Source organism: Trichechus manatus, unplaced genomic scaffold (genome assembly GCF_000243295.1).
Source record: "Trichechus manatus latirostris isolate Lorelei unplaced genomic scaffold, TriManLat1.0 scaffold00018, whole genome shotgun sequence".
Classification (NCBI taxonomy): Eukaryota; Metazoa; Chordata; class Mammalia; order Sirenia; family Trichechidae; genus Trichechus; species Trichechus manatus.
In genome coordinates, this window is record NW_004443954.1 from 23,925,421 (window position 1) to 23,953,323 (window position 27,903).

The 27,903-nt window shown below is 42.2% G+C and overlaps 1 protein-coding gene across 8 annotated transcripts in view; it reads right to left on the minus strand.

Annotated features, from left to right (window-relative positions):
- LYN (LYN proto-oncogene, Src family tyrosine kinase) overlaps positions 1 to 27,903 on the minus strand; it is a 159,767-nt gene that overhangs the window by 54,974 nt on the left and 76,890 nt on the right. For all 8 annotated transcript variants that reach the window (XM_004372586.2, XM_004372585.2, XM_023727799.1 and 5 more), the window contains exons 3-10: positions 26,776 to 26,821; positions 26,101 to 26,206; positions 23,444 to 23,542; positions 22,816 to 22,919; positions 22,154 to 22,303; positions 20,608 to 20,760; positions 12,444 to 12,626; positions 10,157 to 10,233 (exon numbers count right to left, since the gene is read on the minus strand). In XM_004372586.2, the coding sequence (XP_004372643.1) occupies positions 10,157 to 10,233; positions 12,444 to 12,626; positions 20,608 to 20,760; positions 22,154 to 22,303; positions 22,816 to 22,919; positions 23,444 to 23,542; positions 26,101 to 26,206; positions 26,776 to 26,821 (918 nt within the window). The remainder of the gene's footprint in view (positions 1 to 10,156; positions 10,234 to 12,443; positions 12,627 to 20,607; positions 20,761 to 22,153; positions 22,304 to 22,815; positions 22,920 to 23,443; positions 23,543 to 26,100; positions 26,207 to 26,775; positions 26,822 to 27,903) is intronic.

Here is a 27,903-nt window from a genome sequence, read left to right on the forward strand (position 1 = left end):
CGTTTGTCCACAGACTCCTGGCATGGGTGGCTGGGTGGATAAGTGGGCACCACCAGATTGCAAATCCCCAGTGTGGTTGGGTGGGCAGAAGAGAGGATGCTACCAGTCCATGGGCCCGATGTGGGTGGCTAGGCAGAAAAGTGGACACCGCTCTTCTGCAGGTCCCCAGCACCGACGGCCAGGTGGAGAGGCCGGCACCACTGGTCTGTGGTCCCTGGCATGAGTAGCTGAGTGAAGTGGCAGGTGCTGCTGGTCCATAGACCCCTGGTGCAAGGGGTAGGGTGGTGATGGGTGCCACTAGGCCATGATTGTGTGTGGGGGGATGGATGAGGGGGTGGAGGGACACCGCAGATCTGCGGGACTCTGGCAGGGGGGTAGGCGGGTGAAATGGATGAGGTGAGTGCATTTAACTTTCACAGAGCGGGGAGCACTCCTGCCTGGCTGTTGACATGGGTGCAGAGTCATTCCTGCTTGGCTGCACCAGGTGATGGGGGTTTCTGCTGGGAACATCGCTTGCTTTGTCTCAATATAGCCATGCTGTGCGGGTTCAGCTGGCAGGGCACTGGCGATCGTAATTCTGTGTCTGCTGTTTCTGTACAGTCTCTCCTTCCACTTGGCACTCAGTTCAATTCTTCGGTCTTGACTTTGATGTTCAGGGTTCCAAAGTTGTCATCTATATCTGATTCACTTGTTTTCTCAGGTCTTTGTTGTAAGACGGATGTCAAGAGGTGTCTGACTACACCACCATCTTGGACCAACAATTTTTTTTTTTGCAAATACACTTTTCAAACCATAGTTATCTACAGACAAATAACTGCTCCTCATACATAACCGATTCGACACTGTTTCGTTTCCTTAATGTCCATGTCTCAGTGCCCCCTCCCATTCTTGCACCCACCCCTGTTTGTACCTCCCTTGCATCCCATTTGCTGTGCCCTTATTTGCTCCCTCAATCAAAGACTCTTCCCTGCATCTACCCCATTCTCAGGCTAGCAGGGCTAACTCAGGCTCTGAGGGTCACTTCCTCCAGGAAGCTTCCCTGCTGTACTAGGCTCCATATGTCCCATGCATTCTGAAAGTTGCCTCTGGTGCCCTCACACCTTGCCCCACCAGAATCCTAGTGTCCTGGTAAGGTGGATTTGCCTGCTTACCTATCTGCCTCCCGCACAAACCCACCAGCTCCTTGAGGCAGAAGTGCTTGCTCATCCCTCCCTAACACAGCACCTGGCTGTGCTCAGCAAACATGTGGAACAAGAGACACTGACGCAGACCCAGAGCTTGAAAGAAACATAGCAAAGCAAGTCAACCGCATGAGACAAAGACTGGTTGGGATTTCCACTCTGCTGCTCCCCTCAAAAGGGTCCCTCAGTGGCGCAAACAGTTTGCATAGTTGTTAACTGGGTTGGTGGTTCAGACCCACTCAGCAGCACTATGGCAGGAAGGCCTGGCAATCTGCTCCTGTAAAGAATATAGCCAAGAAAACCCTATGGAGAAGTTCTACTCTGTAACACATGGGGTTGCCATGACTCAGAATCAACTCAAAGGTAATGGGTTTTGGGTTTTTTTGACCCTTTCAAAGTGCTTTCATCTTCACATTTAAATTAGGAGCAACTGATAGTTAACTCTGCTTGCTCCTAAACTACTTTAACTCTAGCCATGAAGGCTTCCATGATGATTGAGGATCCAAAGAGGACATTATTTTGCAACTTACAGTGACTGACTAGAAAACACCATCCCCTGGAAAAGATAACACCAAGATAAGAGACAAATTTGGTGTCCCGGCAGGGGCTTATCTATGGAAAATCACACTATGGCAATTAGTTTTAAATCGCTGAATGATCTCTCATAGCTGGTGATAGAAACTGCGATGGTCAATAGAAACTGCTCATTAGTGCATCTCCTCAAGCAGCACCCAGGGCACGTGCCCTACCTTCCATGCCTTAGTTACACCTCTGTCCTGGCCAAAATACCCTTCACTTGTTTGTTTTTTTACCACCCCTTTTTGTTCCTGTTAGGTACCCTTGAGTTGGTTCTGACTCATAGTGACCCTATGTACAACAGAATGAAACAATGTCCCGTCCTGTGTCATCCTCAAAATTGTTGCTAGGCTTGAGCCCATCATTGCAGCCACTATGTTAATCCATTTCATTGAGGGTCTTCCTCTTTTTCACTGACCCTCTACTTTACCAAGCATGATGTCCTTCTCCAGTGACTGGGTCCTCCTGATAATATGTCCAAAGTATGTGAAACAAAGTCTTGCCATTCTCACTTGTAAGGAGCATTCTGGCTGTACTTCTTCCAAGACAGATTTGTTAATTCTTCTGGCAGTCTGGGGTATTTTCAATTTTCTTCACCAACACCATAATTTAAAGGCATCAGTTCTTCTCTGGTCTTCCTTATTCACTGGCTTAACACTTCTTATTAGTGCTAGAAAGTGTTCCAATCAAAATTGAAACAAACACAAACCCTTCTGCCCTATTTGCTATTTAAACAGCCAAGCATCACGGTTCCTCTGCTTAAATATGCTAAACACCTACCCACCCAATCTGCCAAAAAAAAAAAAAAAAAAAAGAGTTCCTGTTTTATATTACTTGTAGATGACAGCTTCCTATTCTTTCTACGTTTTCCGGAAGAAACTGTATATGATCCTGTTTTGCAATTCTGACAGTAACTTTAGTTTCATTTGTCCATTTTGTAAGTTTCCACGGCCAAAGTTTAAGCCCTAGAAACAAAACTCATCATTCAAAAAGGTATATAAACAGAGCACGTACATTGCTGACATCTGTGAACTACATTAAAGTGATATATTCACATTCCTTTCTTTACAGCAGTGTCAGTGGCATCTGGATACAGTCAAAATCATTAATTATAACTTTTAGGTTGGTGTGCACTGATATCCTAAGCAGAAAGAGATTCTGTTAGTCATGGGGTATAGCGTCAAGGCGGTCAGAAACCTAATCTGTGCCTCTTGTTTTACAGATGAGAAGACTGGGCCCAGGAAAGGATTTTCACCAGGTGGAATCTGGCTCTAAATTCAGTGCCTGCTCCTCTATCAACATCTTCTGTAGCTGCTTTGGAGTCCTGGTGGTGCAGTGGTTAAGAGCTACAGCTGCTAACCAAAAGGTTGGCAGTTCAAATCCACCAGCTGCTCCTTGGAAACCCTATGGGGCAGTTCTACCCTGTCCTGTAGGGTCACTATGAGTCGGAATGGACTCACCGGCAACGGGTATGGGTAGCTGCTTTACAGAACCACTAGAACTTTCTCAAATCTCTGTATGTGTTGTCTTTCACTAGGCTTCTCAACAATGCGCACTGAGGGGTCACCACGTCCTGGGCACTGTGTGGCCCCTTCATCTAGGGCAGCATCTGGCTCTGAGTATTTTATAGAGTTAATTAATCCCCTCTTCAGAACTGGCCTTTAACCTCTCTGAGGAGGCTCTTGTGCTTGAAACAAGTAGGGGTAGAGAGGGGTTATACAGTCATGTGTGAGAATTCCCATGTAAAGAGATGAGATTAAATAAAGCATATTGAGGGAATCTGGCCTCCTGATAAAGCACAAACTAAGATCAGTCACCCTGAGGTGTCCACGGGTCCCTGAATCTCATTCAACATTTCAGTGCAACTCTTCCTCCAGTTTAAGTAAACTAAGCGTGCTGCCACTGCTAATCAAGGGTTGATGCTAATAAAAGTTTTGAAAACAGAGTAATTGCTTCATTACTGAATGGGGATGGGGAGGGAGGAGACTAGCCTTGAGCTGGAAAATGAAAACCTAACTTTTCTCTTCGATTTCTTACAAAGAGACAGAATGAGAAGACCCATGATTGGCAAATACTCTAGAAACTTCCCCAGAACAGACCTACTCCAAGCACTTCAGGTCTGATTCACCACTGACAGACTTGTGTTCCCAATCTAGAGTTATTACAAGAGATTCCCAATCCACAAAGGACAGAGTAGAACCAACTGCCCCACGGGTTTCTAAGGCTGTAATCTTTATGGGAGCAGACTGACACATCTTTCTCCCGTGAAGCAGCTGGTGGGTTCAAACTGCAGCCGAGCTCTTAACCACTGTGCCACCAGGGCTCCTTAGTATACCGAAGGAGTTCTCAAAAAGTTCTGACATTAAAAGGAGGCCCTGAGAATAACATGGATAGATGGAGGTAGCCTACCTTCCTCATTTTACCAATTTCCAACTCAAAATAATGGCTTAAAATTTAATACTAGGGGGCAAAATATATCCTGAGCAAAATCACTATGTGAAAGAAAGATCTATGTTTTGGTAATAAAGATTTCAGTACCTATTTAATAGTTTGAAAAAAAAATCTAACAAACCATTAATTCTGATAGGCAAATCCTTAAGGGGGAAAATGCGTATCAAGGTAGTGTCCGCGCAAAATGATCATAGGAGCAACTCTGCTCCTGGAAAGACAATGGGCGCAGAGGAGAGAGTCAGTTATCTGGAATGGGAAGACTCAGGACCTGTCCCAGCAATTCCACCTGCTAGCTCTGTAATCTTGAAGTTCACCTCTTCATCTGTAAAAATGTAAATAACTAGAAAATGGCTTTAGAAGTTATTGGTGTCAAATCAGATAATGGACACAGAGATAACTGTACAGAGCTAAAATAAATGGGATTTGTTACCATAATTGTAACGACAACCATGGTTTTGCAGTTTTCCTCCCAAAAAATTTATCCAGTTCATTTTGGTAATTGTTGCACTTGAGGAACGTTGCTGCCAAAGACCAATAAATGCTTTGATTCCACTCGGTCTGAACTACGAGATGATTTACTTGACATTCATATTATAACTGTGAATTTTCCTCTTCTTTTAAAAATAAAAACAGGACCTTTCAATGAAGTAAAGAGCATAATTCATAGATAATAGTTTTTAAAAGGATATACATATTGGTACCTTTATCAGCAACTGCTAATAATTACCCAAGTTTAATCAAATTGTGATATACCCAGCCTTTGGAAGGAATGCTTGTATCTAACTCATTCTGAATTGTATACTGGAATCACTGCTAGGGTTTCTTGCCACCTTGGAGTCTCAAGTCCTTGAAATACTTCTTTTTGCTGGCTCTGGATACAGGGGCCTGGAAAGCCACATTTGTAGTAGGAGTAGCTGTGTCCCGTGACCTAGAGCCAATTGCATAACCTCTCTGGGCATTACTCTCTTCGTCTGTAAAATGGGCTCAAGTCTACAATTTCATATTACCTTCTGCTGAAGGACGTGCCCACAGATTTCAACCTCCTTCTCTTTTCAAGTTTTTTTCTCTTCTTATGTGTGGCAAAGGCTGGGAGGGAATTATGCAGTCTCTCTTCTCTGAAAATGTCAAGCTTCCTTTGAAAAAGGGCAATTTTCTTATTTCAGCACAAAAAGTATATGATTGCTTAACTTAGCAGAAGCAGAAAAGCCCTGCATTTGTCAGGATTTCCTAAGAAGGCAGCATCAAGTGGAAAGGGAGGAGAAGAGGGCTGAGCTGAGCCAAGTGGTGGGTCTGATGGAGAGTGGGGCATCCACTAGATGCAGAAAAGCCTCTGAGAACTCATCACGAGACAGGAAGTGATCATATCAACTCTCCCACGAACTGCGAGGCTGTCATGTGCACTCTACCCACTTCCTGTCTCAACTGGGGTTCGGGCGGAAGGGGAAGAGCACAGGAAGTAGGTCACAGGGAGAGGGAAGAGGAGGCCAGGTGAGAGCAGTGGGAGCATTGCAGAGCTGCCCCGCACCCATGCTGCCTTCTTCTCCTGGGGCTGGGATGAAGAAAACTGGCCTCTTTTACTCCCAACAACCCATCTCCCACTGCTGAGAAGTGCTGGCTTTATAGCCTCTGTGAACACTCAGCTTCCCAACTCTTGGATGCTCTGACAATGCTTGTGGAAAAGCGAGCATAAACATGTTTTACAGCCTATGAATTGTTTAGTTAGAGCTCAAACACTAAGTGGACTTATATAATCCTTCGGCTGCTGGATCTTAGTTCCACTCTAATTAGTAAAGTGGGGAAAGCTATAGGAAAGGCAGGATGACCTAAGCATCTGGGCACCAGGTACCCTGTGTCTCCTTGGGCGGAGTTACTAATATTGACTGTTCTCATGTTATTCAGTGTGGAAAAGTGACAAAGTTCATTAGTGACACATGATAGAGAGGAAAAGCTGACAAATACAAAGCTGGCCTTCTTTGTAGGGGGAGATCATTTCAGAAAGAGGAGTCCCTGGGTGCTGCGAACGTTTAAGCACTTCGCTGCTAACTGAAAGGTTGGCGGTTCAAGTCCATCCCAAGGCACCTCGAAAGAAAGGCCTGGTGATCTATTTCTGAAAAATAAGCCAATGAAAACTCTATGGAGCACAGTCCCGCTCTGGCACACGTGAGTTGCCATGAGTCAAAATCAACTCGATGGCAACTGGTAACTCAGAAGACAGAGACATGTTGGGTAATACCAATCATACGGGGAGTTCTCTGCATTTCCGTGGGGCCAGGTATCAGGTATACGTAACAGAAACTGAGTGTGTAAAGTGTGTGATCTCAGACTGAGCCTGAAGTGTACAGCCCCCACTCCTTGTTGCCAAGGTCAAGCTCATCTCATCATGTTTACTAAGAAAAGCCACAAGCAAATGAAACAAGTAATAACCAACGGTGGGGCAGCAGGTAGCCTCATGAGCTTCACCCTGAAGAAAGGACTGCAGAAGAGTCTAGTGAGGCTTGAGCTGTGAACAAAGATGAACTCAGACGGAGACAGTTCGACGTCATAAATTAAAGTGAATTAGTGCTCTGGGACTTTGTGCATGCTGCTGACACACTGTCTCTCCTGCTGACACTGTCACAGTCAATGCACTTGAACCAGATGTTCTACCAGTTCTACCAAGTGGCCACTTCAAGGAGAGGGGCCTGGGTCAGGTGGACAGTGACTGGGCTTGGACAGAGACCAGTGGTGGTGGCCTGGACTGCCCTGGCCCCTCCTGTCACCAAGGGACCCAGGCCCCTCCCAGCTGACAAGGGGACAACTGAAGCTAGCTGAACCTATAATGTGAAAGTCATGGTCAATGCTAGCCTCTCGCAAGCTAAAGCTACAAAGGGTTAGAAAGCAACTTTTTCCCAACTTATTTCTAAGTTAGAGAAAACTTACCTATTTGTAGTAATTTGCAAAGTTACATTATTTAACATTAAAGAATAGCTATACAGCCTCCAGAAGCTGGAAAAGGTAAGGAAACAGATTCTCCCCTGGAGCCTCTAGAGGGAAGACGGCCTTGCTGACGACTTGATTTTGGCCAGTGAAATTAATTTTAGACTTCTGGCCTCCAGAACCATGAAAGAATACATGAATAAATGTGTGTAGTTTTAAGTCACACCGAAAAAAAAAAAGAATAGATACATAGGCCTTGACTTGGACCTTAAAAACTATGACTATGTCAAAATAATGTCTTATGAGATAAGTGTTATGGATTGAATTGAGTCTCCCAAAATAATGTGTCAACTTGTCTAGGCCCTGATTCTCAGTATTGTGTGACTGTCTACCATTTTGTTACCTGATGTGATTTTCCTGTGTGTTGTGAATCCTACCTCTATGATGTTAGTGAGGTAGGATTAGAGGCAGTTTTGTTAATGATGCGGGACTCGATTTACAAGATTAGGTTGTATCCTGAGTCAATCTCTTTTGAGATATAAGAGAGAGAAGCACATAGAAAGACAAGGGGACCTCACACCACCAAGCAAGAAGATCCAGGAGTACACAGTACAGGGTCCCTGCGCTGAGAAGCTCCTAGACCAAAGGAAGATTGATGACAAGGACCTTTTCCCAGAGCCAACAGAGAGAGGAAGTCTTCCCCTGATGCTGGCACCCTGAACTCAGACTTATAGCCTCCTAAACTGTGAGAGAATAAACTTCTGTTTGTTAAAGCCATCCACTTGTGGTATTTCTGTTATAGCAGCACTAGATAACTAAGACAATAAACTATACAAAATCAAATACAAAAAAGCCCTGAGACAAAATAAAGTCCTTCTCCAGGTATAGTGCACATTCTGTATGTGTGTCATTTCTAGAATCCAAGGGAAAGATCAGACATTCAGGCCAACTGGAACAGCTTCAACTTTGCAGTCTCTCATCTGGGTCAGGCCCTGCTGGCCCCATGTCCCACCTTGCATATCTCTGTCGGCCCCTTCCCCTTCTGAGGGGCAGATGTCACAAACCTCATTATGCTCCTCCACTGTGCCCAATAGGGGCCGCCAAATCTCCACCCCAAGAAGAGCCTCATTGATCTGTGTCAAGTGTGATACGAGTTTACAGATGCCAGCTTTCTCCACTTCCTGACCCCTTACCCACACAGTATATACAGTTGCACCCATCCACGTCATCTCTCCCCTTACTATAGAGCAGTGGTTTTCACACCGTGGTCCTGGAGCCTTGGGGTCCCAGGGAGTCCCTCAGGGGCCAGCTTGCAGAGGTTGAGGAAAGGGTTAAAAAGGCAGGGTGGCTGGGCCCTTTCCCAGCGTTCTGACCAATCACAGTAACTGAAACCGCTGCTTTTGACCAGCAAAGTGGTCAATTCCACTGCATTTTCCCTGTCACTCGTTGGGAGATGAATATTCTTCTTTCCATGTTAGATACTAGAGCTCCGGTCACATCTGAATCTCCTGCTTGGACAAGGAACCTACTAAGTTCACCAAGTTGTGGTGGGTGAGGTGGGTGCTGAGCAGAAGGGCACCATCACACACCATCACTGGAATGATGGAGGCCAACTCTTGAAGGTTTTCTTAGCTTCCACCAACTGGCTCTGAAGTGTGTTTGCACATGCTAGCTCATTTGACTTGACCATCAACAACGCCTTCTTGAAGCAGGAATTACCATTCCCATTTTATATGCAAAGATATGTTGGGCTTTATGGCAGCATTCCCAATACAAATGACCCACGGCCAATACTGAGAAACACAATAATCAAATTACTGAATGTGACTGAGGGATACAATGAAACTATTAAAAGTCAATAGCTGGCACCATGCAAATGTACATTTTCCTTGATATACCATGTACATTACTGTGTTTCTAGGTAAGTTGTCTCTGCCCTTAAATATACCTCAGGAAACGTGTCATTCCAAAGTAAACAAATTTGCAACTCCTAGGCTGATGCTAGATATATCACCAATGAATATTTCTAAGAATCTTAATATCTAAAACAAGAAGGAGTGAGAAGGGGTAGAGAAAGGAAGGAATACAGTTCCTCTGTTTTCAAGAATACTAATAACTTACAAGTATCAGTACATCAGATTAGGGACAAAAATACCATATGCATCACTTAGGAGCCCTGGTGGTACAGTGGTTAAGAGTTTGGCTGCTAACCAAAAGGTCGGCAGTTCGAATCCACCAGCCACTCCTTGGAAACCCTATGGGGCAGTTCAACTCTGCCCTAGAGGGTCACTATGAGTTGGAATCAACTCAATGGCAACGAGTGTTTTTTAACAAGTTTATGCATCATTTAAGAGGTATGGTACTTAAACCAGGAGCCCTAGCGGCACAGCAGTTAAGAGCTATGGCTGCTAACCAAAAGTCGGCAGTTCGAATCCACCAGTGGCTCCTTGGAAACCCCATAGGGCAGGTCTACTCTGTCCTACAGGGTTGCTATGAGTCAGAATCGACTCAACAGCAATGGGTTTGGGTTTTTTGTTACTTAAACCAGAGTCCCTGGGTGGTGCAAGTGGTCAATGTGCAGAGGCACTTTGGAAAATGAGTCATTGAAAATTCTATGGAGCACAGTTCCACTCTGACACACACAGGGTCAACATGAGTTGGGGTCAACTCGAAGGCAACTGGAGTTTAAACTGCATGAAATTCCTTTTCTAAAATGCCCAGCAAAGTGATCAATTCTGCTGCATTTACCCTATCACTTGTGGGGAGATGAATATGATAAACAGAGAGGTTAACTGGTCTTATAGAAGATGACATCCCAGTCAAACTAGGTACATAGGTACATGTACCCACATTCCCCATGAAACTCCCATCATCATCTTCCCAGGGAGGGGACTTTTCAACACCTTTTCCTCATGACTGCTATTGGAAAACACCCAAAGGAAAAGCCTTTTCCCCGAACAATAATTTCATCATGAACTTGAGGTGAGGAGGTCCTTGCTGCTTAGAGCCCACATGGGTTTTCCATACATCACCTGAGCAGAAAAGTCAATTAGCTTTGGAAGCAGGACTTTGCCGCCTTCATCGCTCTTCAGGAAATCCAGCAAACTGCCTGCATGTAGAGTTAGAACAAGTTAGTGGAACTCAAACAAATAAAGGAAAAGACTCAAAACAAAATTGAGATGATCATCACTACTACTAGTTGCTGTCTAGCTGAGTCGATTCATAGCGGCCCATGTGTGTCAGAGTAGAACTGTGCTCCATAGGGTTTTCCATACCTGATTTTTGGGAAGTAGATAGCCAGGCCTTTCTTCTGAGGCACCTCTGGGTGGACTCAAACCTCCAATCTTTTGGTTAGCAGTTGAGTGCTTAACCATTGCACCACCCATTGCTACTAGGATGGGAGTGAGGGATCTATAAAACTGATTGGTTCTGCAATGCTGTATGGCTACAGAAGCTTTTCCTGAGGGGTCAAAGCCAGTCCCCTTCTGTTACCTTTGATCTAATGTGAAAAGTAGTGTATGTGCTCCAGGTAAGAAAGGGCAGCGTTGGATACTACTTTTCTCCTACAGGTATCTAATAAGCAATGATTTTCAGAGCACTTTGTACCTGCCACTCTGATACACTTACTGCAACACCTGATCTTTAGGGAGCTCCCCTGGAACAGAAACCCAGCAAGTTTGAGGGCCTGTCCCTAGCAGGCGCTGTGCTAAAGCTTGCTTCTATCTGTTTGTAGCAACAGAAGTCAGCACCGGCAGTAGGTGCGGAATGAGTAACTGATGAATGAACTAGGCTTTGGGAAAAGGTGACACCCACCTAAGAGGGGCTGTGCCAACAAACTTCATCATGGCTTCTTCTCTAAAATATTCCACCCTGCCCCCTTCCCTAGAATGTAAAGTATCAACCTTAAGTGTGGCCTTACACAAGTTACTGAACTCCTCCACGTGTCAGGCTCTTTCTAGGTGGACATGGTCTAGTACCTTGATCAGAGTTATTGTGAGGATGCAATCAGATGATGGATTTAAGGCATGTTGGTGTTTGGCAGGCATAAGTGCTCAATAAATATTAGACTATCTCGTCCATGACATGAGAACGATTGTGCTTACTTCTTAGACTGTTGCCAAGGTTAAATGAGAGAATTCTGACAAGGGCTCAGTATATCTTAGTTGGTGTTAGCAGGAGAAACTCATATTTACATTTATGAGTAAGAATAATAGTAACTAATTAATTCAACTAATATTTACTAAATCCCTACAGAACATCAGCCTCTGAGCCCGGTTTCTGGGCCAGAGCAACCTAAGCCATAAAGGCTAGGTCCCTTTTTTTCAAACAATGCCTATTTTTTGAAAGATTCTGAGTAACTGATATTCTGAAATAGTAGCAGGTATTAAATAAGAAAATGACTCCATGTAACCTTTTCAGTTATGACATCACAGTATAATTTCCATTATGCATGAGATAATTTTTAATTCTGGATATAAAAAAAATTGTTTTCTTCTTTCTTCCTTCCTTTCCTTCTGAAGACTTTTTTTAAAAAAATCATGTATTAGCTTCTTACTATCTTTCCTGGACTGAAGGTAGACAAAGGAAGAAGGACAGTGATTCATACCCCACTTATCTGATGTTGATTAGAATGGGGGAAAGATGATTGCTTGAAACCTCTTCCATAACAGTGATTCCATGGGAATTTAATCTTGGCAAGTTTTAAAAATATGAACATTTTAAAGTGACACTCTGAACATTTAGATAATGCTAAGAAGTAAAATGAACTACTTTTAGAATTCTGAGAACTCACTAGGTATACAACAAAAATACTCATATTTGAAATATATATTATTTTATTCAACAAATATTTACGAGAGCCTACTATATACTGGCAGAGCCCTGGTGGCGCAGTGGTTAAGAGCTACGGCTGCTAACCAAAAGGCTGGCAGTTTGAATCCACCAGCCGCTCCTTGGAAACCCTGTGGGGCAGTTCTACTCTGTCCTATAGGATCGTTGTGAGTCGGAATTGACTCAAAAGCAACAGGTTTTGGTATTATGAACTAGGTACTATTTTCAGGGCTAACGTGTATGTACAGACAAATACACAGAAACTAGGAAGACTACGTATCAATTTTATAACACTGGTTACTTCTGCTGAGTAGGTTTATGAAAATGCTTGCTTTCCTGTATTTTCTAATTTTTCAGTCGTGAGTATGTTGTTTTAAAATTACAACCACTTGCATATTCTCTGTTCATTTATCTATTTCACTTTTTGGTTTTACAAGCCACACTCATCTGTAAGTGTCTAAAGGCCGTGGCGCCTGGCGGCATGCTCACCTTTGGCCATGTACTCCGTGATGATGTAGATGGGCTCCTCCTTGGTGACCACAGCATAGAGTCGCACCAGCTTGTCATGCTGCAGCGTCTTCATGAGGTTCGCTTCCTCCAGGAAGGCCTGCACTGACATGGTGCCCGGCTTCAGGGTTTTCACAGCCACTTTTGTGCTGTTATTATAGTAACCTGGGGGGAAAAAAGCAGGGCCTGCTTCATCAGACAGAATAGCATTAAAAAGTCTTCTCACTTTGTAGATGCAGAGTTCAGAGAAAATTTCTAGATAGAAACAACATTATATAAATTCTGTACAGTGCTCACATCACAGGAAGCTTGTGAAGGGTGTATAGGAATTCCCTGAACAATATTATTTAGAATATTTCTGTAAAAATCAAAACTTATTCTAAAATCAAAAGGTTTTTAAGAAAAAATAGTTCAAAAATTCTATTTACATTCCATCATGGGACCAAAATTTTCTTCTTATTAATGAAATATTATTTATCCAAGACTAAAAAACAAAAACCCAAACAAAAAACTCTACATACTCTATAATCCCGTATACACACACACACACACACACACACACACACACACACACACACACACACACACGCACTACAAGCCCTACTTAAAGATATAAGTATATTTTGTATCTAAAACACATCTACAGACAATGGTCTGGAAGAAAATACACTAAAATGCAAATTTTGGCTTTCCCTGATGGTGTGATTATAGGTAATTTAAATTTTGTTTACCATAAAAAAAAAAAAAAGAAGTTGCTGAGGAGTCAAGTCCAACTCATGGTAACCCCATGTGGGTCAGATTAGAACTGTGCTCCATGAGGTTTTCAACAGCTGTTTTTCTCAAGTAAATCACCTGGCCTTTATTCCTAGGTGCCTCTGGGTAGACATGAACCTCCAACTTTCAGTTAGCCACTGAGCACATTAACTGTTTGCACCACCCAGGGACTCCTTTGTCCGCTATACCTTTAACTATTTACCAAATTTTAGACAATGAATATGTATTATTTTATAATCAGAAACAATTGATATTTTCAAAGTGTATATTAAAAAAAAGTATCCATTACTTACATTTACTGACTTTAAGCTAGTAGAATAAGCATTTTGAAAAGTTTTCAAAGACAACAGATTTGGGCGATTCTCCATGAAAAAGGATGTAGTGTTTGAGAGGTTGGGAAGCCCCGTGCTATCTCCCGCCCCAGAAAGCTGAGTATCTATCTGCACTCCCATCTAAGGCCTCCAAGAAGTTCTTCCCTGAAAACCCTACCTAACTTTTTTAACCTCTACATGTCCACATGTTCTTGACTACAGGACATGTTTTCACATATCTTTTCACTCGTCATGGAACTGAAGACCCCGGAAGCAGACTTTAGGATAGACTAATAGATTTCCCCCAATGCACCACTTTTCAGGGACCTGCCTCAATGAAGTACTTAATTCTAAGCCTGATTTCCTCCTGAAAAAGCCTTTTTCTCAGTAATTTGGCCAAGCAGGAAGAGAAATGATCATTCTCTCCTCTTCTTTCCTCTCTGTTGCCCCACTTCTCTTAGAAGTGTGGGAAAAAGGTGGGTGGAGGCGCAAGCTGATGGTACCACACATCTCTCCCTGCAGGCTACCTCTACCTGGTATGCTGTACCTGCCCAAAGAATAATGCAACTGCTGAGAAATGGAGATGCGCAAATGTATACTCCCCTTTTCTAAGTTACGTAATTATCTGTATGCGTATGCGTACAGAGATACCTGGAAGTGTGCTCAGTAAAATGCCAGTGATGATTACCTCTAGGTAGTATATTTTAGGGTGATTTTTACTTTCTTTTGTGCTTTTCTATTTTGATTAAATTTGTGAATGATTGTGTATCCTTTTTTCCAAAAGGAATTATTAAAAAAGAAAAATATATATTTTTATTTCTACAATGGGCAAGAAAAATTATTAGTTTACAGTGAATTCAACCTTAGTTAAAACTTTTCTTCTGATTTCTCTATTTTTCCTTTTATATTCCACTTTGGTTTGTACTTAGTAGTAGCTTGCAATGTCCTAGAGAACAACAAGGAGTGTGATATAAAATCAGTGTTAGAACATATGGAGACAACAGTAGTAATAGAAAGCTGACAAAAATTGCCATAGGCCCTTTTAAAAAGCCAAAACCTACACAAAATAATGGAATCATAAATACATTAAGTTGATTTGCAATCTAAATGCATAATCACAAAAATATGTCCTTTTCTGTAACTCTCAAGAGTAATTAACTTTAAAATAAACCACACCAACAAAAGCTCTTTAATATTACATTTGAATCAAGAGGATTCTGTTATAATTTTTTTTCAAGTTTAAAAATAGGTCCTCAATTACATAAGTATATCCATAGGTTAGAATGAAGGCACAGCAAGAAAATACACTCTCTGGGATACAGATACCTGACAAAGGACTAGTATTCAGAATATATAAGTAGTTCCTACAAATCAATTTAAAAAAAAAAAGAAAAATAGGCTTGTGTGGGCATTTCAAAAAGAAGAAATCCAAATGACTAATAAACATGTGAAAGGCACTCTGTCTCATAAATAATTAGAAAAATACAAATAAAGCCATAGGAGAAACTACCACACAGCATGATAAAAACAAAAACAAAAACGTCTGCCAGTATCAAGTGCTAGTGAGAGACCTGTCCCTTGGTTGGAAGCTGGGGCAGCTCCCCTAAGCCCTGTTTCATGCTGTTGTTTTCTGAGCATCAAAACACAAAAAACTCATTTCCATTGAGTTGATTCTGACTCATAGCGACACTACAGGACAGGGTAGAACTGCCCCATAGGGTTTCCAAGGCTGTAATCTTTGTGGAAGCAAACTGCCACATCTTTCTCTGGAGGAACAGCTGGTGGGTTCGAACCACCCACCTTTCAGTTAGCAACCAAGCACTTTAACCACTGTGCCACCAGGGCTCCTTTTCCTGAGCATCACTGAAATTCCATTTTAAACTTCCTGCCTTTAACAGTATCCCAAGGGGCCTAGAAGAATGTTGACAGAGCGACCTTCTTTCAAGTGCACACATCTTGAGTGACCACACTCAGGCTGTGTTGCTCTGGGGCCCATATCCTTCAAGGTGCAATGCTGCTGGTTAGGAAATGGAACACCGAGAACTCTCATACATTGCTGGTGGGAGTCTAAACTGGGACAATCACTTTGGAAAATAACCTGGCAGTATTTGGTAGAGTTGAAGAGTCATATACCTTAAGACCCAGCAAATCCACTCTTAGCTATTCCCCATAGAGAAACTCAAGTACCCTTGCACCATGATCCCTGCACGGCAGCATCACTGACAATAGCCAAAAACTGGGAACAACTCCAGTTCCATCAATGATTAGTGAAATGAATAGGTGGGCTGTTATATTCACAACACAATACTATACAGCAACACAATACTATACAGCAAGGCAGTGAATGAATTAAGCTATACCCCAAAGCAGGGAGAGATCTCACAAATGTAATGCTGAGTAAAAGAAGCGGGACACAAAAGAGTACATTGGGCATGATTACTTTATGTAAAGTTTAAAAACAGGCAAAACTAAACTATATTGTTTGGAGATGCTTACAAAAGTGAAACTATTAAAAGAAAAAAAAAGGTCAGGATATTATCAACAAAGGAGCCCTGGTGGCACAGTAGTTAAAGTGCTTGACTGCTAACCAAAAAGTGGGCAGTTCGAAACCACCAGCGGCTCCATGGGAGAAAGATGTGGCAGTCTGCTTTCATAGAGATTTACAACCTTGGATACCCTAGCTATGAGTTGGAATTGACTTGATGGCAGTAGGTTTGGTTTTTGGTTTGGATTATCACCAAAGTCAGAACAGCCGTTGCCTCTGGGGAATAGGAAGGACTACGGTCGGGGAGGGATGCAGGGGCTTCTGGGTGCTGGCAAGATTTCCCGTTGTGATCTCAGCCATCACAACATAGGTTTCTACTTTATAATTATTTGTTAAGTTGTATATTTGTGTTGTATGCATTTCTCCATCTATCTGTTATATTTCATAGTAATAAAAGCTAAAGAAAACCAAAATAAAACCTGTTCTCTTTGTCATCATAAAAGCGATAGAGTTCATTTGCATAACATAAAATTATGGGTGAAGGAAGAAGAAAAGAAAAATGCTTTCCAAAGTTAAGAAAAGAAATTATCAGGAAATATTGTAGCTGCTAAAGACATTTAAAATGCTGATAAGGAGTCTGGGATGAACAATGAATAAAACAGCTGTGTCTGACACAGCTCCATGATGACATGCAGCTTCCAAGGAAATGCTTCCGAGGAAATGGTCTCTTGGAGGGCTGTGACGTTGGAACAACAGGGCTGGTTTTCATGCGTGCATGGCAGGCATGCTGTTGATTTTCAGTACTATGGATCAAGTCCTACTTTACTAGAACAGTCCCCACTAGTTTGCAGGTTTAATTACCCTAGTCATTGAGATTTGGCTTATCATTATAGGTGGACAATGGTTTTATTTTAAAATCTTTTCAAGGTAGTAAAGAATTTCTAGTAGAGTGCCACTTTGCCTCAGTTAAAGAATGTGGATGTGGCAATAAGGAATTTCCAGTTTCAGCTGTGACTAGCTTGCTAAAAAGTGCTTTAGCAGTACCAGTTGTGTACCACAAAATGGAAGCTGGTTTACAAAAAAAGGTATGTAGTTGATTTTGGAGTTGGCTGGTGATTAATTTTCAGTGCAGTTGGTTCAAATGAGAATTTATCAAGCAAAACTGAATTCAAAATAAATATCCTTTCTTCCCCAAAGTCTCTTCATAGACCAAGGGGTAAGAGGAAACATCATACTTAGCTCCACCGTGTAGTCAGTTCCCTCGGAATATAATAATCCACAGAGGAAAACGTGTCACCCTAGTCACAAGTCAAGAGGATCACACAACAAGAGGAAACAGCTTGAGGCAGAAACACCTCTGTCTTTTAACCCCACCCACCTCTTCTCCCAAAGAACAGGACACTTCCTAGTATTTGTTGGCTATATTTTCAGGCAAAAAAAAAAATTCAGACCGTAAAATGTTACTGGTAGTTTATGAATAATTCCTCAGGCTTAAAAAACTTTTTTTGACTGATTCTTCAGGCTTAACAAAAATACTTAGTTATCAGTGCTATAAATTTTAATTGGCTATTCTTTTTTCTATCAGTGAGAAAAGCTAGCCTGGTTATCCCCTGAGAAATAAAAACTAACCTTTGGGGGCTCTAAATTCACAAACTGTTATTTGAACAATTCTTAGAAACGAGACCCAAACACACAGTCAGGTAGGGGGTATCCTCTGACCTGTGATTTGTAACATAATATCACTGATAGCTATTGCTTTGATGTTAGTGCCATCATTCCTCTGTCAAATGCATTCAACATACTGAAGTTATTACAATAGCTAAGGAGGAGCCCCCTCGCTAACAGCCAAACTCACAGAACGATAGCAGCAAAAGATCCTAGGTCAAAATTTTCTATTTTTTTCTTCTCTTTAAAAAATTTCCTTTTTTCTTTCTCTTTCTCTCTCTCTCTCTTCCTCTCCCTTTCTTCCTTAATACAAGACTAGAAGAGTTCCAACTCATGGACACCCCATGTATGTCAGAGGAGAACTGTGCTCCATAGGATTTGCAATGGCTGATTTTTCAGAAGTAGACTGCCAAGTTTTTCTTCTGGGGTGACTCTGGGTGGACTTGAATTTCCAACCTTTCAGCTAGCAGCCAAGTGCGTTAATTATTTACATCACCCAGGGACTCCAGAAAGAGAAAAGCACAATTAAAGATAAACTACTATCAATGTCAATATTCTAATAATTATATCGTACTATAGTTCTGCAGGAAACCCTGGTGGTGTAGTGGTTAAGAGCTATGGCTGCTAACCAAAAGATCAGCAGTTCAAATCCACTGGGCGCTCCCTGGAAACCCTATGGGGCAGTTCTACTCTGTTCTACAGGGTCGTTATGAGTCAGAATCGACTCCACAGCAATGGGTTTGGTTTTATAGTTTTGCAGGAGCTCTGGTGGTGCAGCAGTTAAGCATTTGGTTACTAACCAAAAGGCTGGCAGTTCGAATCCACCAGCTGCCCCCTGGAAACCCTATGGGGCAGTTCTACTCTGCCTGTAGGGTCACTCACTATGAGTTGGAATCGACCGTAACGAGTTAGGTTTTTGGTTTTATAGTTTTGTGAGATGTCATCATTCGGGGAAACTGGGTAAAGGGAGCCTGGGATTTCTGTTTTATTTCTTTTTATACACATTAACTTTATTGAATATAATTCATATACCATACCATTCACCCATTTAAAGTATACAATTCATTGGTTTTTAGTATATTCAGAGTTGTGCAACCATCACCATAATCAATTTTAGAACATTTTCATCACCATCAAAAGAACCCTGTACCCATTAACAGTCACTCCCCATTTATACCTGACTCACACTCCCCTCAATCCTAGGCAACCACTAATCTACTTTCTGTCTCTATAGAATTGCCTATTCTAGACATTTTATATAAATGGAATCATACAATATGTGGTCCTTTGTGACCTGCTTCTTTCACTTAACATAGTGTTTCCCAGGTTCATCCATGTCACCCAAAATATATATACATAACAATTTGGTGGTTACTCAAAAAGTTAAACATAGCATTACCATATGACCTAGCAAGTCCATTGCTAGGTATATACTCAAAAGAACTGAAAGCAGGGACTCAAACAGATACTTGTACACCAAAGTTCACTGCAGCATTCTTCACAGTAGCCAAAAAGTGGAAACAACCAAAGTGTCCATCAACAAATAAGTTGATATACAAAATGTTTCATATCCATATAATTCCATACAATGGAATATTACTCAGCCATAAAGAGAAATGAAGTTCTGATACATGGTACAACATGGAGGAACCCTGAAAACATTATGCTGAGTGAACAAACAGACACAAAAGGACAAATATTGCATGATTCCCTTTGTATGAAATATCCAGAACAGGTAAATCCATAGACACAGAATGCAGATCGGTGGTTGCCAGGAAATAAATGTATCTGAAATGTACTGCTGACTGGTTCTGAAAGATGCCAATCAAAATGAAGAATGTGAGATGGAGTTCTTACAATTGACCTGAATTCTGTATATTACCCACAGTGCAGCCACACTCCATTATATGCTGTGTCAGTATCTGCTATGTTTAAAGACACTTGGGCCAAAGTGGCACCAACAAGAGAAAGTGGACAAGGCTGTGACTCCAGGCATCAAAATTGTGGAGGAAGAAATCTCTCCTTTATAGATCTCTGGATGGGGAAGTGAAATTTCCACTTGGCTGCAACATGCTGGGAGAGTCTTTAGTTTCTGGTCAGCTGGGGCCGGATGTTTTCTTAAGCCGTCTGCCCCTTCTCACTTTAGAAACGCTGTCTGCTTTCACTCACACAAAGCTGTCACAGACAGAGTGACCCAGTAAGATCTGTGTGACCTGACATGCTACTCTTGCAGAAGTAACTGCATTTTTAATTAGAACTAGGAATAAATGTGACACTTTAAAATAAAAAAGTTGTTTCTCTACTCTTATCACAGAAGAAATTCAGATTCACTATAAAAGTGTTAGAAAAGGCAGATGAGCATAGAATCACCCAGAGAAAACCACTGCAACAATTTTTGGTGTACTTCTTGCCAGCGTGAGAAGGCAATACTTACGCTGAGGAGTGATCCATTAATGGTGGAACTCTGAGCACTTGAAGAACTTTCTTGGCAACCCTCAAATTGCAATAAATGTGAGGCTTCCTATTAAGCCCACTGGTAAGGAGGGTCCTAAACCCAAATGTACCTTTCCCCAAGATGAAAGTAAATTTCTTGAAATTAACACGTGTGTCAGAGAATCGGGTGAGGAGAGAACCACCAGAGAGTAGACAGGACGATCAGGATAAATGCCCACCGCCCTCCTCCGCATAAACATTAACCTAAAAGAGAATTACTAAATCAGAAGGGAGGGGAAGAGTCTAAGCACATAGGTTTGTGAAACCTCTGCAGACCAGCTCCCGGACAGAGGGAAGCAAAAGAAGTGATGACTGTGACCAATTTAGTGTGAGGAAAGAAAATGGACAGAACTGGTCTGATCCCCTTGTTCTCCAGCTGTCACCTCCAGGGCAGACACACTCATAGTCCCGCACTCACCCATCCAGACCTCTCCAAACTGGCCAGCACCCAGCCTCTTCATCAACTTAATGGACTCCCGTGGAATCTCCCAGGCATCTTTATCCCACGGTTTCTGTGGTTTGGGACTAATGCATGCCTTCTCCAATCTTCTGCACAAGCCATCCGACTGCTCTAACATGAAAGGGAAGAGAAAGCTTAAAACGGTAACTTAAAACAAAACTTAGTCTTATAATTTCCAGCCTGCCATAGTCAATGAGCCTACAATGCTTATGGGGTATCTTTCACCTAACTTTTGACATTCTTAAATGAAAAGACAATTTAAAATTAGTACTGCTAATATAAGGGAGTCCCTGGGTGGCACAGACAGTTAAGCGTGTGACTGGTAACTGAAAGGTTGGCAGTTCAAACCTACTCAAAGGCACCTCAAAAGAAAGGCCTGGCAATCTGCCTCCGAAAGGTCACAGCCTTGAAAATTCTATGAAGCACAGTTCTACTCTGTACCACATCAGATCTCCATGAGTCGAAATCGATTTTACAGCAACTACTTTAACTGCTAATACATAAAAGAAAAACTACAAAGTGAACAAACAAGCAAAGGCTGACAGGTTGTCACACTGAATACAACGAGTTTGGGATTACCAAGCCATGTCTGCTCTACGGGGCACAGTGGCAGGGACTGGGTCTGCACACCAATGGTCACCCAGCCCCCAGGACAAAGCCAGAGCCCAGCAGGCACTCAACACATGTGCTGGATGAATAAACAAGTGAGGATGATAGAGGGCCTGGGAGGAGTCCACAAAACCTAGAATGCTTTGCTTTCTCCAAATATGTGACCTAAGCTTAAACAAAGTTGTAATGTACAGTCCCTGAGAGCAGGTGGTAGAAATAAGCAGTAGCAACAGCTGCCCACTGCTACCAATTTCAGCCACAGAGAGAATGAACCTAAAGACTAGTCATGGGAGCAGCATACCAGGGCTGGAGAGCGGCACCAGGGCAGAGGCACACTGATGTGCCACTTTTAAACTCTTTCATGTTCTTGTTATTTTTGTTCTGTTTTATCAGAGTATGTATTACTTTTATACATATACAGACACATACACACAAAGACACAGACCTGAAAGTCTCCATTCTTATTCCAGATATTTGAAGACACATTATAAAAATTCACACTATGTGCAAATAATATTCATTTCTTTCTTGGTAATATTTGACTGTGAATTCTCAAACAGCATGGACTTGGTGGGAAGGACTCGGATAATTATTCTCAAACCTCAAATCTTATTTTGAATCTATATTTAAGGGAAAACCACTGTCCAGTTTTACTCAAAAGAAATATGATGCATCAAACATTTTAATATAAAAACAGTGCTAAACATTGTTGTTGCTGGTTGCCGTCAAAGTCAGCTCTGACTCATGGTGACCTTGTGTATGACAGAATAAAATGTTGCCCAGTCCTATGCCATCCTCCTCCTGATCGTTGGCATGTCTGAGCCCACCGTTGCTGCTTTGTGCACTTATCATAATAAACATGTTTTATTTTGTCTGACCTGCAGTTCTTACTTACTTTGATAATGCTTAATCATGTCACTGATACAGGGGAAAGTGATGCGTGGAGAGATGTAATAACCCCCATTGTCCAGACTTCTAATTTTGTAGTGCTTAATAACATCACCATGTAGAGGGTCATAATCCCTGACAGACAGAGAGAAGCTTCCTGTGGGAGGAAAAGTATAAGTAAAAGTTACACCTACGCTTTACAAGTGAAATCTGCATTGTACAGCACTGTGGTAGACATCTTGCCAAAAAAATACAAAATATAAATTAAGTATGTATATAATGCATAATTTTTAAAGTCCTATAAAAATTCTAGTTGACAAATGAAGCTAGCATTTTGTTTGCTATGAAGCTTACCAACATGCCATTTTCCTTCTTCATTTTATTTTATTATTTAGCTGAATCAAAAAGTTATCTTGATTTTCTTTCTCTTAAAATTGAGGGATTTGCTTTACATAATAATGCAAGAAGCTCAGCAAACATAAAGCGTGGTAAGAAATGTCCATAACTATGCCTGCTTTCTACGTTATTTTTAGTTGTAAAACTATTAATACAAGTTTGTTATCCAACTGTAAAACTTTCACTACCAGTACACAATATATTCTTTGAGTAATTCTAGACTAGGTTCTGAAAATGACTTCCTAAACAATAAACCACTGAGCCATTTCCTACCTTTCAATGTCTCACTCTCTCTGATGAGAAAGGCTCCAGCGCTATTTCCTGGAGCCAGAAGCTGCCTCTCAGCATCTTTCCTGGTTATATCCTTGAAAAACCACCTGAAAAGACATTTTTAACATTTCACAGGTCTTAGGTATGCAAAAGCTGGACAATGAATAAAGAAGATCGAAGAAGAATTGATGCCTTTGAATTATGGTGTTGGCGAAGAATACTGAATATACCATGGACTGCCAAAAGAATGAACAAATCTGTCTTGGAAAAAGAAGCGAAGACAGTGAGACTTTGTCGCATGTACTTTGGACGTGTTATCAGGAGGGACCAGTCCCTAGAGAAGGTCATCATGCTTGCTAAAGTAGAGGGTCAGCAAAAAAGAGGAAGACCCTCAGTGAGATGGATTGACACACTGGCTGCAACAATGGGCTCAAGTATGACAAAGATTGTGAGGATGGCACAGGACCAGGCAATCTTTTGTTCTGTTGCACATAGGGTTGTTATGAGTTGGAACCAACTCAACGGCACCTAACAACAACAACAACGTTCCAGGGAAGGAATAGAGGAAGAATAAGCAAGACATTCAAATGCAGCAGACAAGCTGTAAGAGAGGACAGCACTGGGAACTCACTCTTCTGTCTCTAAGGTGTTGACTTTGGCTACATAATTGCTGGGTATGAAGCCTTCTCTCTTTGTTGAAAGGGATTTCGCTTTCCACCACTCTCCATGCCTGAAATAGAAACACAAAATCAAAAGGTGTTTATATCCAACAGCCAAGAGCCACAATAGCTGTTGTCTTAAAAAGGTTTTTGCTTCTTTCGAGGGGTAGAGGAGGGTGGGGTAGAGATCCCTGTAACTTCAGAGTCCATGTGGGAAAACTCACTCCTCTTGCCAAAATAAAAATATGTTTAGAGACTTATGCAAACAAAAACTGTCTTGCAATTTAAGTGTGGTTCGCTGTGCTCAGTGCAACATAAAAAATGGTTCCTATCTTCCAGAAGCAAGACATTTGCAATTTCTTCCAGAATGTCTAAGAAATGCTTTAGGATCCTTATAGAAATGGGAGTCAAGTGAATAATGGGCCATAATTCATGTATTATAAATTTCTTTGTTAAAACCAGGGCTTCAAACCGGTTTGGTTCTTTTCGAACCCGTGCTAAGAATTTGCATTTCCACCCCAGATACACTGAATCAGAATCTACAGTTTAACAAGATCCCCAGGTGATTCTTATGTATAATAAATTTTGATCCCTAACCAGCAGCATTAGTATCTGCCTAGGAGCTTGTTAGAAATGCAAATTCTCAGCAGGGAACTTGTTAGAAATGCAAATTATCAACAGGGGATTGAACTGGAACCAACCAGTTCGAAGCACTGGTTAAAATACCTAGTTTCCACAGAGACAGACGTTGTTAAAAAAGAAAAAGAAAACCATAAAACACTTCCAACAGGTAAGGTACATCCCCATGCTCTAAGCCTCAACAAAAGGGCCAGGGAGGAGGCAGGGGCCAGTACTGGAAGGACCAAGTGGGCCAGTGAAGGAGGCAGAAATGGAATGGGTCCTAGGAGTCTCAGCTATGTTCGTCTTCAAATTCCCACAAGCAGATCTAACCTACAAGACACGAAGGGCAACTACAACTAACACTTAGCTAACCAGTTATCGTAGAGTCAACTCTGACTCATGGCGACCCCATGTGTGTCAGAGAAGAACTGTGCTCCATAGGGTTTTCAATGGCTGATTTTTCAGAAGTAGATCATCAGGACTTTCTTCTGAGAAGCCTCTGGGTGGGCTCAAACCTCCAGCCCTTTGGTTAGCAGCCATGTAAGTTAACTGCTTGAGCTTAGCTGTTGTTGTTGTTAGGTGCTGTCGAGTCAACTCCAACTCACAGCAATCCCATGTGACAGAGTAGAATTGTCCCATAGGGTTTCCTAGGCTGCAGTTTTCATGAGTGCAAATCGACAGGTCTTTCTCCTGTGGAGCCACTGAGTGGGTTCAAACTGCCAGCCCTTAGGTTAGCAGCTGGGTGCTTAGCCATTGCACCACCAGGACTCCTTAGCATGTAGCTACTGCCTACTATATGCCAGGTAGTCTAACATTTTTATATGTATGCACACATATATACATTTAATCCTCACATCAACTCCATGAAAATGTATTGTCATTCCTATTTTATAAGTGAAGAAATAAGGTCTAGAGTTTAAGTGACTTTTCAAGGTCACATAGCTATCAAGTGGCAGGGCTGGATTAGGCTCAAGTTCATGTTCAACCTGTAAAATACACTGCTCTCAGCCACTGCACGCCTTCCGCTTCGTAAGTGGGTCTCCTTCCTCTAACCCTATGTGTTAGGCCAGGGCAACAATTTTATGCAGGAAAAGCAAGAATTAGAATATTGGGAGTTCCTGATTCTGAGTCCTGTCCTAAGCCTATGGTGAGACAATTGGCCCTATCTATGAGTTAGCACTGAGGGGTCAAGGAAATGATGTCATCAGGCGGCATCACGGAAGGGCTGCAACTGCTGACTAGGGCCTTTTCCAATACCACTGGCTGCTTTCCACATTACCCTTGTGCTGTATGTGGTCAAACCCGTGTGAAATTGCTCGCTACTGATTAGTACTCAAACCCACTGCTGTGGCGTCCGTTCCAACTCACAGTGATCCTATAGGGTTTCCGAGGCTGTAAATCTCTACGGAACCCGACTGCCACATCTTTCTCCTGTGGAGCTGATGGTGGCTTTGAACTGCTGACCTTTCGGTTAGCAGTTGATTGCTTTAACCACTGAGCCACCGAGTTTACTTAGTAAGTAAACAAAAATAAGCCTGTGATACCTTGCTTAGTGTATGCCTGTGCTTACTGGTTAATCCACCCCTAAACACCAAAACAAGTTGGGTACATAAACCAAATTGAATTTGAGCAAAATAACAAAATAAAAATGGCATTTAATTTTTTTTAAATTAACAATTTAAAATTTTTTAAATGCAAATTCCACGTAGAAAAACCCAGACCTCTTGAAGTGGCACAACTGGATAATGAAAGACACCTCCTAGAAACCTTTGAAGAGAAACCTCCCAGAGAGTGCTCACAGCCAAATTTAAAAGGAACATTCCTTTGACCCTACTCCTTCCACTCCCATAGAAGCTTTACTGACAACAAGGGGCCAGGAGGCTCCATACCCAAAGCCTGAGGGGGGCCTGGCCATCCCTGGGTTCCTGGAAGCTAAATCAGGAGTCCACAGGACATGAGCGGCCTGAGAAACAAGGCGTGATCTAGCAGGGTACTTGGGTGTACTTACTCCTCTAGAACTTTCATCTTCTCTCCTTTCTTAAATGACAAGTCGTCTGGGTGAATGCCATCGTAGGGGTACAAGGCTACCACAATGTCTCCTTGTTCCTCCGGATCTAAAATGAAGAATGCAAGCCAAGACCTTTAAGAATCCATCAGCAGAGAGCTGTAACAAATCTTCATCAGCTCCAAAGAAGGAGACGAAGCCCTGAGGAGGGGCAGCTGACGTGATGTCATGATTCCCACCTTGTGAAGCTCACGGCTATGCACCCACAGAAAGTAAACTACTGCACGCACTGTGCGCAGCATTTGTCAGCTCAAAATATACACACCCCCACCAAAAAATCCAAACCCATTGCTGTCGAGTCGATTCTGACTCATATCGACTCTATAGCACAGAGCAGAACTGTCCCATAGAGTTTCCAAAGCTATAAATCTTTACGGAAGCAGACTGCCACATCTTTCTCCCACAGAGCAGCTGCTGGGTTCCAACCACTGACCTTTCAATTAGCAGCTGAGTGCTTTAACCACTGCTCCAAGGCTCTAAAACGTAAGAGCCTGAGATTATAACTAATTCCAACCCTATACTAAAAAAAATGAAAACATCCAGGACAACTACTTTATAGAAGGTCTAATGGTTAAAAAAAAAAAAAAAGAACAGAACTATGTTGCTATGTAAACATACCTTTAGCTTGAAACCTCTGTCCTGGCAAAAGCTGAGATTCTGAAACCTACAAGAGAATATTTGTTAGAAAAAAAAATGATGTTTAGCTTTTCTTACATCCGTGTTGTATGGCGTATCATTTTCTAACAGTAAAAAATGAGGTTTGGCTTTGCTAATTGATTAAGTTGGAAGGAAGAGGAGTATAGAGAGAAAATTCTGTAAAGCTAGGTCATGATATACACAGCTCAGAGAGACTGGTTCTTTCTTCTAAAAGCTGGCATTTGCCTGTGGTGACAGGAAAGGACCGGGGCTCTGGGCAGATGCTGCTAGATGCTTACCCAATCATAATTTCCCCTCTTAATTGGTAAGAGAATCCTAGTATTATTTGGGGTGGCAATTTGTGAGCTAAGTTTTCAAATTTTCTAGCTTCCTTGCACGTAGTGTGGAGCCCTGGTGGCACAGTGGTTAAGAACTTGGCTGCTAACCAAAAGATCAGCTATTCGAAACCACCAGCCACCCCTTGGAAACTCTACAGGGCAGTTCTACTCTGTCCTATAAAGTCACTATGAGTCAGAATCGACCCGACGGCAACGGGTTTGGGTTTTTTTATGCACATAGGGGAGAGAGGGGGTTTCTCTATAAGCAAATAAGGCTGTGTAGGGTTTAGGGGAAGGCCCCCTTTATTCCCTTACCCTCTTCTTATTTCTGCCTGGAAATATGTGGAGGCTGGAGTCCTAGCAGCCTTGGAAACCACACCCTAGGACAGGGGAGCGAGAAGGTGGAAGTGGCCAGGTCCCTGGTGACTGTGGAGCTGCCACACAGCCCTGCATTGCCAACCTCCACATTCCCCAGGCTTGTTAAAAATCATGGCATCCCCTGTTCTTTTAGGTGAGAGCTATCGGGAAGGCTTTGGTGGCACAAAAGGCAACCTTCATTACCTTTAAAATCAAATTCCTTTTCTCCCAGTGACTGTGGTGGAGATATATAAAGTCTATTATACCTGTCTTGCAGCCCTGGTGGCACAGTGGTTAAAAGCTGCAGCTGCTAACCAATAGGTCTGGAGTTCGAATCCACCAGCCACTCCTTGGAAACCCTATGGGGCAGTTCTACTCTGTTCTATAGGTTCTCTATGAGTCAGAATCTACTCGA